This window comes from Pleurodeles waltl, chromosome 2_2 (genome assembly GCF_031143425.1).
Source record: "Pleurodeles waltl isolate 20211129_DDA chromosome 2_2, aPleWal1.hap1.20221129, whole genome shotgun sequence".
Taxonomy (NCBI): Eukaryota; Metazoa; Chordata; class Amphibia; order Caudata; family Salamandridae; genus Pleurodeles; species Pleurodeles waltl.
In genome coordinates this window covers 963821736-963835821 of record NC_090439.1, presented here as the reverse complement: position 1 = coordinate 963835821, position 14086 = coordinate 963821736, and the positions used below count along the sequence as shown (strand labels likewise).

General features: G+C 44.1%; 1 protein-coding gene across 1 annotated transcript in view; it reads left to right on the top strand.

Annotated features, from left to right (window-relative positions):
* The window catches only part of RAD21 (RAD21 cohesin complex component), a 205049-nt gene that overhangs the window by 185530 nt on the left and 5433 nt on the right, over positions 1-14086 (top strand). The window contains exon 13 of the mRNA XM_069220648.1: positions 4568-4651. Coding sequence (XP_069076749.1) covers positions 4568-4651 — 84 coding nt within the window. The remainder of the gene's footprint in view (positions 1-4567; positions 4652-14086) is intronic.

Below are 14086 nucleotides of genomic sequence, written 5' to 3'. Positions count from 1 at the left end.
GATCCTAGACTTGAGGATTTTGAATTTGTTCCTCATACAGGAGAAATTCAAAATGCTGACCCTAGCGCAGGTACTATTGGCGTTGAACAAAGGAGACTGGATGGTGTCTGTCAACTTTCAGGATGCGTACTTTCATATTCCGATAATCAAGTCGCACAGGAAGTATCTCCGGTTTGTGGTCGGGACGCAACACTACCAGTTTGCGGTCCTTCCGTTTAGACTTACTTCAGCACCTCGGGTTTTTACGAAGGTGATGGCGGTTGTTGCAGCACATCTCAGAAGGAGGGAAGTAGCGGTTTTTCCCTACCTGGACGATTGGCTGATCAAAGCCAAGTCTCCAGAGCTTGTGTTGTCTCATTTGCGAATGACAACCCAGTTGTTGTTCGATCTGGGTTTTTCTGTAAAAGTGCCCAAATCTTACCTGGAGCCCTCTCAACGCCTCCTGTTCATAGGGGTAGTACTGGACACAACATTGTTTTTGGCCTACCCCCCCCCCCCCCCCCTCCCCCCCCCCCCCCCCCCCCCCCCCCCCCGCCTCAGCGGGTTCGGGACATTCAGGCACTGATTCCAATGTTTCTAATTGGAGCGGCAGTTCCAGTCCTCAAGGTCTTACGCCTGCTAGGTCTGTTTGCTTCTTGCATTCTGTTGGTCACTCACGCTCGCTGGCATATGAGGGCTCTTCAGTGGTGCCTCCGCAGGCAGTGGTTCCAGCACAAAGGAGATCTCAGGGATTCAATAAAGATCTCCAAGGACACTGTAGCGGATCTTCATTGGTGGACAGTGGACGGCAACCTTTCCCAAAGAAAACCGTTTTCACTACCACCTCCGGTGGCCACAGTGATATCGGATGCTTCCACTCTAGGGTGGGAAGCTCATCTGGGGGACCTGGAGATCAAGGGTCATTGGTCTCCAGCGGAACAGATGTTGCATATCAATCTGTTGGAGTTGCGGGCGGTACGTTTGGCGCTCAAGGCCTTCCTCCCTTCCCTTCGCGGTCAGTCAGTTCAGATCTTAACAGACAACACTACTGCGATGTGGTATATAAACAAGCAGGGAGGAGTAGGGTGGTACCTTCTCTGCAGAGAAACTTTGCGGCTCTGGTCCTGGGCTCAGGACCATCAGATTTGCTTAATAGCGAATCATTTGGCCGGAGTTCTGAATGTACGTGCGGACCGTCTCAGTCGTCACTTCTCAATAGATCACGAGTGGCGTCTCCATCCAGACCTGGTCCTCTACATCTTCGGGATGTGGGGTGCGCCTCAGATGGATCTATTCGCCACTCGGGAGAATGCACATTGCCCGTTGTTCTGCAGCCTCCAGTATCCGTTCCAAGGAGCAGTGGGGGATGCATTTTAGATGTCCCGGAACGGCCAGTTGCTTTACGCGTTTCCCCCCCATACCCTTGATTCCTCTGGTTTTGGGGAAGGTTTGTCAAGACCGGGCCCAAGTCATCTTGGTGGCTCCGGACTGGCCGAGAAGGGTATTGTGTACAGACCTGCTTCAACTCTGTGCCCTCTGCTCCGTCTCCCGTTCAGGGCAGACCTCCTCTCGCAGGGGCGGGTTCTACACCCCCACCTCCAGAGCCTGCACCTTCATGCCTGGAGATTGAATGGGGCAACCTGAGTTCCTTTTCTCTCCCACCGGATGTAGTGGATGTTATTCTTTCGTCCAGGCGACACTCCACTAAATCCATTTATGGCGGTAGGTGGGCAAAATTTGTGGTTTGGTGTGGAGAGAATCAAAAAGATCCCTTGAAGGCCCACCTTTCAGATATTCTTTTGTTTGCTCTTAATTTAGCAAAGAAAGGCTGTACGGTAGCTGCTGTTAAAGGTTATTTGGCGGCTCTGTCTGCTTTTCTTTGTCTTCCGGACCAACCTTCTTTGTTTAAATCTCCGATTGTAAATAGGTTCATTAAGGGTTTAGTTAATAAGTTTCCTCCCACGCCCGTTCACATGCCTCAGTGGGACTTGAATCTGGTATTGACGTTTTTGTTGGGTTCGCCTTTCGAGCCCATGCTTTCATGTCCGTTGAGATACTTGGTCTTAAAAACTGTTTTCTTAATTGCGATTACATCTGCTAGGAGGATTGGGGAGCTTAAAGCCCTTTCTGTTAAACCTCCTTTTACCATGTTTTTCCCTGATAAAGTGGTGTTGAAAACCAGGGCGGCTTTTCTGCCAAAAGTTGTCACTCCTTTTCATATAGGGCAGGCTATTACCCTTCCCTCGTTCTACCCTCCTCCCCACCCCTCTAAAGATGGAGAGGCTCCATAGGCTGGACCCTAAGAGGGCGCTGAGTTTCTACCTGGAGAGGACGAAAGACTTTCGTTTGGATGATCAGCTGTTCGTAGGGTATTAGACACACAAAAAAAGGGAGCACACTGCCTCACACTCCAGCATAAAATAGCCCCAATGCATCATGGTAAATGCAGTCATTTGATTTAAAGATAGAAACATTTTTCAAAGTCTTTCACCTTAAGTAGGTGCAGCAAGTGCTGTATCTCTGGACACGTGTTTCTGGCTTTCGGCTGTCATCAGCAGAGAGAAAATATATCTCAAGGGGTTGCTGGAAATGCCGCCGAACTTCTTCACAGGTTTTTGTACCACTCAGTAGGCGAACAGGTGCATCACCAGAGCTGAAACACGTGTCCAGAGATACGGCACTTGCTGCACCTACTTAAGGTGAAAGACTTTTTGAAAAATGTTTCTATCTTTAAATCAAATGACTGCATTTACCATGATGCATTGGGGCTATTTTATGCTGGAGTGTGAGGCAGTGTGCTCCCTTTTTCTGTGTGTTCGTAGGGTATGTTGGACAGCGAAAGGGCAGAGCGCTCCAGAAACTAACAATCTCCAGGTGGGTCATCCTGTGTATAAAAATGTACTACTCTCTGGCGAAGAAAGTCCCTCCTGAAGGTATCGGGCCCCATTCTACTAGGGCTAAGTCTGCTTCTTGGACCCTAGCGAGAGGAGTTCCGTTTGTAGACATATGCAAAGCGGCAACTTGGGCGTCCCTCCATACCTTCGTAAAACATTATTGTTTGGACTCTGAAGTGAGGAGGGACGGTCATTTTGCTTGTTCGTTATTGCAAGATTTCTTGGTGTAATCAGGCGGGCACCCACCACCGAGTACGGTACAGCTTTGAGACTCTATTCATAAGGTGAGGAATCCACAGGTAGTTGTATCCATCAGAAGAACAAGTTACTTACCTTCGGTAACGCTTTTTCTGGTGGATACACTAGCTACCTGTGGATTCCTCACAGTCCCTCCTGCCTCCCCGTGGCCTGCCTGATTTCACAGTTATCTTGTAATGGTTAGTTTTTGTCTATCTGGAGATATGTATATATGTGTGTGTATATATATATATATATATATATATATGTGTGTGTGTATGTATATATATGTGTGTGTGTATGTATATATATGTGTGTGTGTATGTATATATATGTGTGTGTGTATGTATATATATGTGTGTGTGTATGTATATATATGTGTGTGTGTATGTATATATATGTGTGTGTGTATGTATATATATGTTTCTATGTGTATATATATGTTTCTATGTGTATATATATGTTTCTATGTGTATATATATGTTTCTATGTGTATATATATGTTTCTATGTGTATATATATGTTTCTATGTGTATATATGCGTTTAATGGGAAATGTTATTGTGTATATATATTTTTCTTTACGTTTTTTGATGGGTCGGTTCTCACCTGTTCGCCTCAAAGGCACGTTAAAAAATGAGGTGAAACGGACGTCAGTACGCCGACGAGGACCTCTTATTGGCACGTTGACGTCAGACGGAGTCACGTGGAGCCGTGCCATTATGACGTCCTCGTCGACGTGGACAGCTAGGAAGAAGACTTTCCGTTGGATGTTGGCGCAAGGACGAATTCATAAGGTGAGGAAGCGTTACCGAAGGTAAGTAACTTGTTCTTATGGTTCAAAGGCATAAGAACTTTCTCCGTCTCAAGAGGTCATTATGACCTGTGTAAGGAGTGCATCCAGCACACATGCTTCTTCATCACTCACTGACTTGTTTTTGCACTATAACCTCATTAAAGGAGTCGTCATTCCTTCTGCTCTTTATGCTGATTTGTGGGTTTGTTTCCTAGAGGCAATAATGTGTTTGTGGCTTTTGAAGTTCCTGTCCGCTTGGAGGAGTATCACAGGCTTACATTAGCAACTTCATGTTAACTGTGACTGCATGTTATTGTGAATGAGAGGTTATTCACTTACGACCATCAGGATGTTAATACCTATCCTTTGTACTCAAATCATGCATTACCCTCTAGACACTTAAATATATTGGAATGGACCTGAGGAATTAAATGAATGCCTGCGGCTTAAGCTCCTAAAATTATAAACTGCGATCTTCTAGACAGCTGGTTCAAAGTTCTCAATCTGACGGAGCCTGAAGTTTAACTAAATTAGTTGTGGTGGTGAGGGTGTCTGTACAGTAGATAACTAAATTGTTCAGTACTTCGGCTGTTCTTTAAAAGTCACATGAGGTGACCAACTTTGATTTATCAGATTTTTATTGATAACTATCTGTATTGTAGGAGGAAGATGCTACAGGCACAGAACAAGATCAGGAAGAAAGGAGGTGGAACAAAAGAACCCAACAGATGCTTCATGGTCTTCAGGTACTACACTTTTTTATTTTGTTTAACAAATTTCACATACTGTCTTTAACAGCTCAACTGCATATTACATATAAACAGCTGCTAGCAATTTGAACTGATGATGTAGGAGACTAAATTATATTATTCATGTAGTTTACTAGTTGACATCATTCGAGGTGTAGTGGCTGATAAAGTTCATACATATGTAGTTTTCAGTGAATGGGGTTATGTGGCCACAATTATGAATAGCAAATATAGAGTTTGATCACGCTGCAGAATGTGATATCTGCTGGTTCTATGGCATGTGTAGCTGTAGATACACATGCTGTGCATAAGCTCGCCATCTAGTGTTGGGTTCAGAGTAGTACAACTTGTTTTTTGTTCAAAGAAAGTTTTTTTGAGTCATGGGATCAAGTGACTCCTCCTCTCGGTGATGCTGCGAATGGGCATCGAGCCCTTGGTTGGATTGTTTTTCTCTGCCGTCTGGTTCGGATGTGTGCTCCTCTCGCTCCGAGTTCTCTGCTCCAAACAGTCTAATGAGATTCTTTCCGTCTTTCTATCATTGTTGATATTGTTTCCGAAAGCGTATTCTTTAATATTCGACTCAGTTCCTTTTACTACACTCTGAATCAAATTTATCGGACCCTTTGGAGCTCATTGGGCCTACCTCTTCCACGTGGTGTTGAGCTATCGAACAATGCAGCCCTGATGCAACCTACTCTTTCGGTTCAGCCCTTGATGCCATTCCAAAGTTCCACACGCCAACCAACACCAGGTGTTTATTTTGGGTGTCACTGGACAACAACAACCAGACCTGTGAAGTGTGCCGTTCTTTTCGATCAAAGAAAATACTTAGAGACCGAAGAGCCTGTCTGATGGAAATGGCGTCTCGACAGATAGAAGTTACACCGGACATCTTCGGAGAAGACCATGCACATGAAGATGTAGAGCAAGGGTGGGTTCTTCTCCATCCAAGATTTGGACTCTGGTGTGCAGTTGGACATCCAGAGTCAAACTTTACAGCCAGCACAAACTGTAAGTAAAAAAAATACCCATAATCCCTTCGGATAAAACAAGAGGTCAGCAGTTCGCTACTGCATCCCAGCCATGGTTGGAGCCGAGAAAGTTATTCAGATGCCCTTTGGCATGAACCTCCAGTAGCTCCACTTCGGCATCAACAAAACTGCATGCTGTTTCGGTACCTACTGCTTCGACATCCAAAAAGAAACAAACAGCTACAATTGCGGCACTGAGGATTTTTCCCTGTGAAAACGCTTCGGGACCGAAAACTCCAAAAGACTCAAGGTGACTCTGGACACTTTGTAACATCCCTTACACCACAGGTGGAAGCAATTTTGGAAGTTATGGACGCTAGACCGCGCCAACTTCAGATTCAGCTAGGAACAGGGGGGATTATAGAATCACCTCCGCTACCTCTTTAGAGGAAATTTACTTTTGAAGAAAGTCTTGATTCCTCTGCACCTCCAAAGAAGACTGCTAAAGAGAAGATTTCTTCTCATGCTTCCACATCTCCACCTTTTTCCTACCTCTCCACAACATACTCCACCAACATCTCATACTCATTTAGGATTCACACCACCTGCAAGGGGATTCCAAGACATAGGGGATACTTTAGACAAGCAAGACCCACGGAATGAGTATTATTCAGATCCCATTACACCCAATGATCAGGATCTTTAACCTGCCAGATTTTCGCCTCCTAAGGATTCTTCATCGTATCAACAAGTGATGTCAAGGGCAGCAGCATATCACAATGTAAATATGTATAGTGACCCCATAGAAGAAGACTTTTTATTTGGCACTGTTGGTGCAACACACAAAAAAGCGAATTTATTCCAATGTTACCAGGAATGATTAGACATGCAAATAAAATATTTAAAGAGCCTGTTAGAGTAAGGATTATCACTCCTAGAGTTGAAAAAAAAAAAAAAGTATAAAGCCGCACCCACTGATCCTCTTTGAATAAAGGCACAAATTCCTTCAGACTGTTTGTACCATCTACTGCAAGGAGAATGGTTATTAGCCCATCAACAGGAGATACACCTCCTCCTGACAAAGCAAAAAAATTACATGCTGCAGGGAAGAGTAGCAGCTCAGGCAGCTACTCACTAGCAAATTGCCAATGCTCAAGCTCTTCTGTCTAGATATGTGGAATAACTTTTTCAATACCTACCAGGGGAACATCGTAAAAGAGGGGTACAAATTGTAAATAAGGGACAAAAAAAATCTAACAACTCCATTAGGTGTGCACTTGATGCTGCTGATACAGCAGCACGTATTATCAATACAGGTGTCAACATAAGATGTAATGCATGGCATAGATGTTGAGGCTCCAAACAAGAAGTACAACAAGCAGGTCTAAATATGCTCTTCAATAAGGAACATTTATTTGGTTCACAAGTGGATACCACACTTGAAAAATTAAATAAGGACAATCAAACTGCCAAAGACATGGAAGCTTTGCAAGCCAGCACTCATAACTTAATTTGCGTCATGCAGGGTTTAGTAGAGGATTCAGGTCAGCGTTACAAGAACCAAACACAAGTCAAACTAAACCACCATGCCATACACCAGAAGTTATTTCAGAGGGTCCTATAGAGGAAACAATAATAAAGGAAGAGAAAAAACATCTTTCTCTAGAGGTTCCTCGTCAGTCTCTAAACAATGACTCATCAAATGCAACATTAAACCACATCACTTCTGTAGAGGGAAAGTTACAACTTTTACCCCCAATGGACTCAAATCACTACATATCAATGGGTACTTCAAATTATCCAAAATGGTTATTGTCTAGAGCTCATTTCCACTCCACCAAATATACATCCTCGTACACACAAACTCTCACAAGATCATCTAACCCTTCTCAAAGAAGAAGTAAATTCCCTTCTTTTAAAAGGGGCTATAGAATCAGTACCATTTTAATACCAAGGAACAGGAGTTTACTCCCTGTATTTTCTGATTCTCAAAAAAGATTGGTCTCCCAGAACAATATTGGACCTTAGACTCTCAAATAACTACATTCTATCAGAAAATTTTTCACGTGGTCACTCTTCAGTGTCATTCCACTATTACATATAGGCGACTTCATGACGGCCCTAAAGGAAGCTTCCTTTCATCTTCCCACACAGAAAATACCTAAGATTTGTTGTAGCGGGAAAAAAATACCAATTCAGAGTGTTAACCTTCGAGGTCACAGCTGCTCCCAGAGTATTCTCAAAATGCCTTGTAGTGGTGGCAGCACATTTCAGAAGAACACAAATTCATGTTTTCCCAAACATACACAATAAGAACTGTTATGAAACTTGGGTATGATGGCATCTTGTATTGACATAGTACCTCATGCCAGACTTAATATGCATCCTCTTCAACAGTCTCTCGTCAGTGGTCTCAGGCACAGGGTCCAATGGAAGATCTAGTGGTGTTGGACCGCCAGACTTACTTATCTCTCTCTACATTGTTGGATGACCACAAACCTCTTAAAAGGTGGGCCCATTGTAGACCCTGTGTCCACAGATTACTCTCACAACAGATGCCTCAAACAACGGATGGGGAGCTCATCTCCTCAACCTAACAGTTCAGGGAATATGGAATGACCCTCACAGAGTTCTTCACATCAGTTACCTCAAACAAACTGCAAGCAATATTCTTAGCAATGAAAGCATTCCTACCACAATTACAATACAAAACAGTGTTACGTACAGACAATATGACTGCCATGTACTATCTTCATAAACATGGGGCGGGGAAGGAACAATCAACTGTCCCAGTTAGCACAATCACCATGGAAATAGGCGCTTATTCCTCTTATTCATATAGTGGCTCAATATCTCCCAGGCACAGACAACCAGTTAGCAGACCTGCTAAGCAGGACGCATCAACAAACACACGAGTGGGAACTCCACCCACAAGTCCTTCAACAGTACTTTGCAAAGTGGGGAACACCTCATATATATCTCTTTGCAACAAAACAAAAAATGGCAACACTTCGCCTCCAGGCACCTACACAATCATTCCAAAGGCTTACGCATTTCCTCCCCTCTCCCACTCTTACCATTCCTGGTACGGAAGATGGAACAATCTTCCCTCAACTTGATCTTAGTGGCCCCTACATGGGCACGTCAACTGTGGTACATAGCACTTCTGGAACTCAGTTGTTCCTCACCTAAAACTTCCAAACAGACCAGATCTTCTAACACAGAAACAGGGACAGATAAGACATCCAAATCACTCAACCTAGCGATATGGATCCTGAAGTCATAGAATTTGGATATTTACATTTACCACAAGAATGTATGGATATCTTAAAACAAGCGTGCAAACCTTCCATTAGACTGTTATGCAGCAAAAAGGAAATGTTTCAGGTTCATAAAAAAAAAGTATTAAGAACAAATCCAAAAGTCAGTCATTACTCAATTTCATATTAATCAAACAATAAAACTGCCAATTTTCTTCCCAAAACCAGAATTGGTAGCAGAAACGGCTCTACTTACGCTAGATGTCGAGATCTTATGTACTACATAGAACAAAACAATTTAGGAAAACAAAATGTTCTCATCACCACATAAAGGAGACCCAGTATCTAAAACAACTATAGCAAGTTGGAAAGCCAAATGCATTTAAACTTGCTATACTAAAGCTAAAAGACAATTACCTGTACCACCTAGAGCACATTTCACTAGGATAAAAGGTGCATCTATGGCACTTCTAGGTAACCTACCAATGGCAGACATTTGTAAAGTGGCAACATGGTCTACACCACATACCTTTACTAAACATTGTGTAGACGTCTTTGCCAGACAACAGGCAAATGTTGGGCAAGCTGTACATAACACTTTTTAAACCAATTGCAACCCCTACACACTAGCCACCACTTTATAGAGGGACTGCTTTACAGTCTATGCACAGCATGTGTATCTACAGCTACACATGCCATCGCATGAAAAATGTTACTTACCAGTGGACATCCGTTTGTGGCATGTAGTGCTGTAGAGTCACACGCGCCCTCCCTTGTCCCCAGAAGTGTGTACAGATTGAAATGTTATATATATATTCGTTCTATGGCAGGTGTAGCTGCAGATACACATGCTATGCATAGTTCCTGCCATCTAGTGTTGGGCTCGGAGTGTTCCAAGTTGTTTTTCTTCGAAGAAGTGTTTTCGACTCACAGGATCGAGTGACTCCTCCTCTTCGGCTCGATTGCGCATGGGCATCGACTCCATCTTAGATTGTTTTCTTTCCGCCATCTGGTTCGGACGGGTTACTTTTCGCTCCGATAGTTCGAGTCGGAAAAGTCCTGAAAACTCTCTAATTTGTCGGTATTGTTTCGATCGCGTATCATCGACACTTCAGTACCGGCGGATCCAACTTCTTTACTCGCCCTTCGGGGCACCCGCGCCCCTTCGGGGCGACCAAAGCCTCGTTGAAGCCTCATGGACCGGACCCCATTTCGCTTCTGCCCTCGGTGCCATGCCAAGTTTCCATATACAAACCAACATCTCGTCTGTAACCTTTGTCTATCTCCAGACCATCGAGAGGAGACTTGCGAGGCCTACAGATCCTTCCGCTCGAAGAAGACTCTACGAGACAGAAGAGCGCAAATGTTGGAAATGGCGTCAAGAAGCACTGAACGTCTCGATGTCGAGGAAGAGGAGATTATGCACACCACAGTCTCCGTTTGAGGGTCTGACTCCGAGGCCGAGGAGGACAGACCAGTCACGGCAGGACAGCACGTGAGTATGCCTGCCCCTGTCCAATCCAAGCCCAAACACAAGGCCTCAGGAACGCCACTGCTGGAAGGCCATGGCTCCACCGGCAAAAAGACTTCCGGTGACCAGGCAACAACTTTGGCACCAAGAAAGGCCACGCCTTCGGACTCGAGCCGGAGCACAGGCTCTGAAACAGGCAAACACTGACCCATCGAGTCTAAGCCTCGAAAATCCTTGTCTGAGCAGAGGCCAACATCCACTCCAGGCCTTTCGATCCTGAGCAAATCCACTTCGAAGCCGAAAAGACCCATCTACACAGAGGCGCATGGACTTTCAAAACGACTTTAAGAAAGCCATAGATTTTCAGAGGAACACACACAAATGGAGGAATTTGATGAAAGGCAGGCCAGAATTCATAATCATAAAGACACTGGCAAGATCCTAACTGCACCTCCTCTGAAAACTAAGAGGAAGCTAGCCTTTCAAGGACAATTGGACACTGATCAGCCACCAGCTAAAGTGCCAAGGCCCAAACAAAAAACTCCACCTACGCAATTCTCACCTCATCAGTCTCCTCCTCATTCTCCTCACCTGACTGTCTCTCTAACTACTACCCCTACACCTGCAGTCTCCAGTGTACACTGCAGATTCACACCAAGACAATGTCAAACCATGGGATCTCTGCGATGATCCCATTTCTGATAACAGCCCAGACCGCTATCCTTCAAAACCATCGCCACCAGAAGATAGCACTTCATACACCCAGGTTTTGGCTAGGGCAGCGTCCTACCATAACGTAGCCATGCACACCGAGCCTCTTGAGGATGATTTTCTCTTTAATACATTATCCTCCACTCACACTACTTACCAGTCCCTTCCCACGCTTCCCACGCACATCAAATTTTTCAAGAGGCAGTTAAAGCAAGGGTCATCACTCCCAGAGTGGAAAAGAAATATAAGCTGCCTCCCTCTGATCTGGCATTCATTACCCAACAGCTACCTCCTGATTCCGTAGTTGTCAGTGCGGCAAGGAAGATGGCCAACTCCCAGTCATCTGGTGATGCACCTCCACCAGACAAGGAAAGCAGGAAATTCAATGCTGCTGGTAAGAGTGGCACCGCAAGCAGCTAATCAATGGAGAATAGCCAACTCCCAAGCACTACTGGCTAGGTATGATAGGGCCCACTGGGACGAGATGAAAGATATCATCCAGCATCTCCCAAAAGACCAACAAAAGAGAGCACAGCAAATAGTCGACGAAGGGCAGGTTAATACTAATAACCAGATTATGTCAGCTCTAGACTCAGATACAGCAGCTAGGACAATCGATACTGCTGTCACCATTTGGAGACACGCATGGCTTCGGTCGTCAGGGTTTAAACCAGAAATCCAGCAGGCTGTCCTTGACATGCCATTTAATTAGAAACCGCTTTTGGCCCTGAGGTTGATACGGCCATCGAAAAATGAAAAAGTAATCAGACACTGCTAAAGCCATGGGTGCTCTATATACTACACACTACAAAGGTTCATTTCGAAAGCCTCAATACAGTGGTGGTTTTAGAGCCCAAACATCTGAGGCATCCACCTCACAATCAAAACCATCTTACCAGCCTCAGTACCAATTCCCCAGAGGTAGGGGAAAATATCAGCCAACAAAACAAACCTCACACACAAAACAGTGACTTGCTCCACATCTTCCCTCATCACACTTCTCCTGTGGGAGGAAAACTGCAAACGTTCCACAAAAATTGGTTACCCATTACAACAGACAATTGGGTATTATACATTATCCACAATGGTTACTGCATAGAATTTGCACAAATTCATCCAGATATACTGCCAAAACCACACAAACTCTGCTCCCAACACATCTCCATGTTGCAAACAGAAGTACAATCACTATTACTCAAACAAGCCATAGAGCTTGTACCACAACATCAAATAAGAACAGGGGTTTACTCCCTGTACTTCCTTATTCCCAAAAAAGATGGAACCTTGAGACCAATACTAGATCTCAGAACTCTCAGTCTTTACATCCTATCAGAACACTTTTACATGGTAAGACTACAGGATGTAGTCCCACTGTTATAACAAGAGTTTATGGCAACATTAGACCTCAAGGATGTGTATTTTCACATACACATCTATACAGCGCACAGAAAATATCTCAGGTTTGTAATACAAGGAAAACGTTACCAGTTCAAAGTGTTACCCTTCAGGATAACAACAGCTCCCAGAGTATTTACAAAATCCCTTGCCGTAGTGGCAGCCTACCTAAAAAGGCAACACATCCATGTCTTTCCATATCTCAACGACTGGCTAATAAAATCAGACAGTGTCCAAACCATACACATTATGTAATGCAAACACTACACACTCTAGGATTCTCAAACTACCAAAAATCTCACTTTCAACCAGCGCAAATTCAACGATATTTAGGAGCCACACTAAATACGCAAACAGCACTTGCAAGTCCACAAAGGATACAATCATTCCACAATCTATTGGCACAAATTCAGTCAAACCAACAGTACACAGTCAAATTTGTCATGAAACTGTTGGGCATGATGGCATCATGCATCGCCATTGTCCTGAATGCAAGACTAAACATGCAGCCCTTACATCAGTGCCTTGCAAAACAATGGTCACAAGCACATGGTCAACTTCAAGATCTAGTGTTGATAGACCACCACACACACAACGCTTCAGTGGTGGAATTCCACAAATTTAAACAAAGGGCGGCCATTTCAAGACCCTGTGCCTCAAACCACACTTACAACAGATGCATCAATGATTGGATGGGGAGCACACCTCAACAATCACAACATTCAAGGGCAATGGGACAACAAACACAAACAACTTCACATAAATTGCCTAGAATTGCTAGCCGTGTTCCTAGCACTCAAAGCCTTTCAACCTCTTCTCTTTCACTAACACATTCTGATCAAGACAGACAGCATGACTACAATGTATTACCTAAACAAACAAGGAGGGACCCATTCATTGCAGCTGTCCCTTCTAGCTCAGAAGATTTGGCATTGGGCAATACACAACATTCACCCTGTAGCACAATACATTCCAGGGATACACAACCAATTAGAAGATGTTCTCAGCCGAGATCATCAACAAGCACACGAGTGGGAAATTCATCCCCAAGTACTTCAAACATACTTTCATCACTGGGGAACACCAGACATAGACCTATTCACCACCAGCGAAAACGCAAAATGCCAAAACTTTGCATCCTGGTTCCCACGCCCTCTATCCAAGGGCAATGCTCTATGGATCAACTGGTCAGGAATATTTGCTTAGGCTTCTTTCTCCTCCTCGAACCCCCCCACCCCCCACCCCGCTCATTCCATTTCTAGTCTACAATCTGCATCAAAACAAACTCATACTTATTGCACCAACATGGGCATGTCAACCATGGTACACAACATTGCTAGACCTGTCGGTAGTACCACACATCAAACTGCCCAACAGACCAGATCTGTTAACACAAAACAAACAACTGATCAGGCATCCAAATCCAGCAATACTTAGTCTAGCGATTTGGCTCCTGAAGTCTTAGAGTTTGGATATCTACATCTTCCAACAGAATGTATGGAAGTAATTAGACAAGCTAGAAAACCCACTACCAGGAAGTGTTATGCAAACGAATGGAAACGGTTTGTGTTTTACTGTTAATCCAAACAGATTGCCCCTCTTTCAGCATCACTACAAGACATTG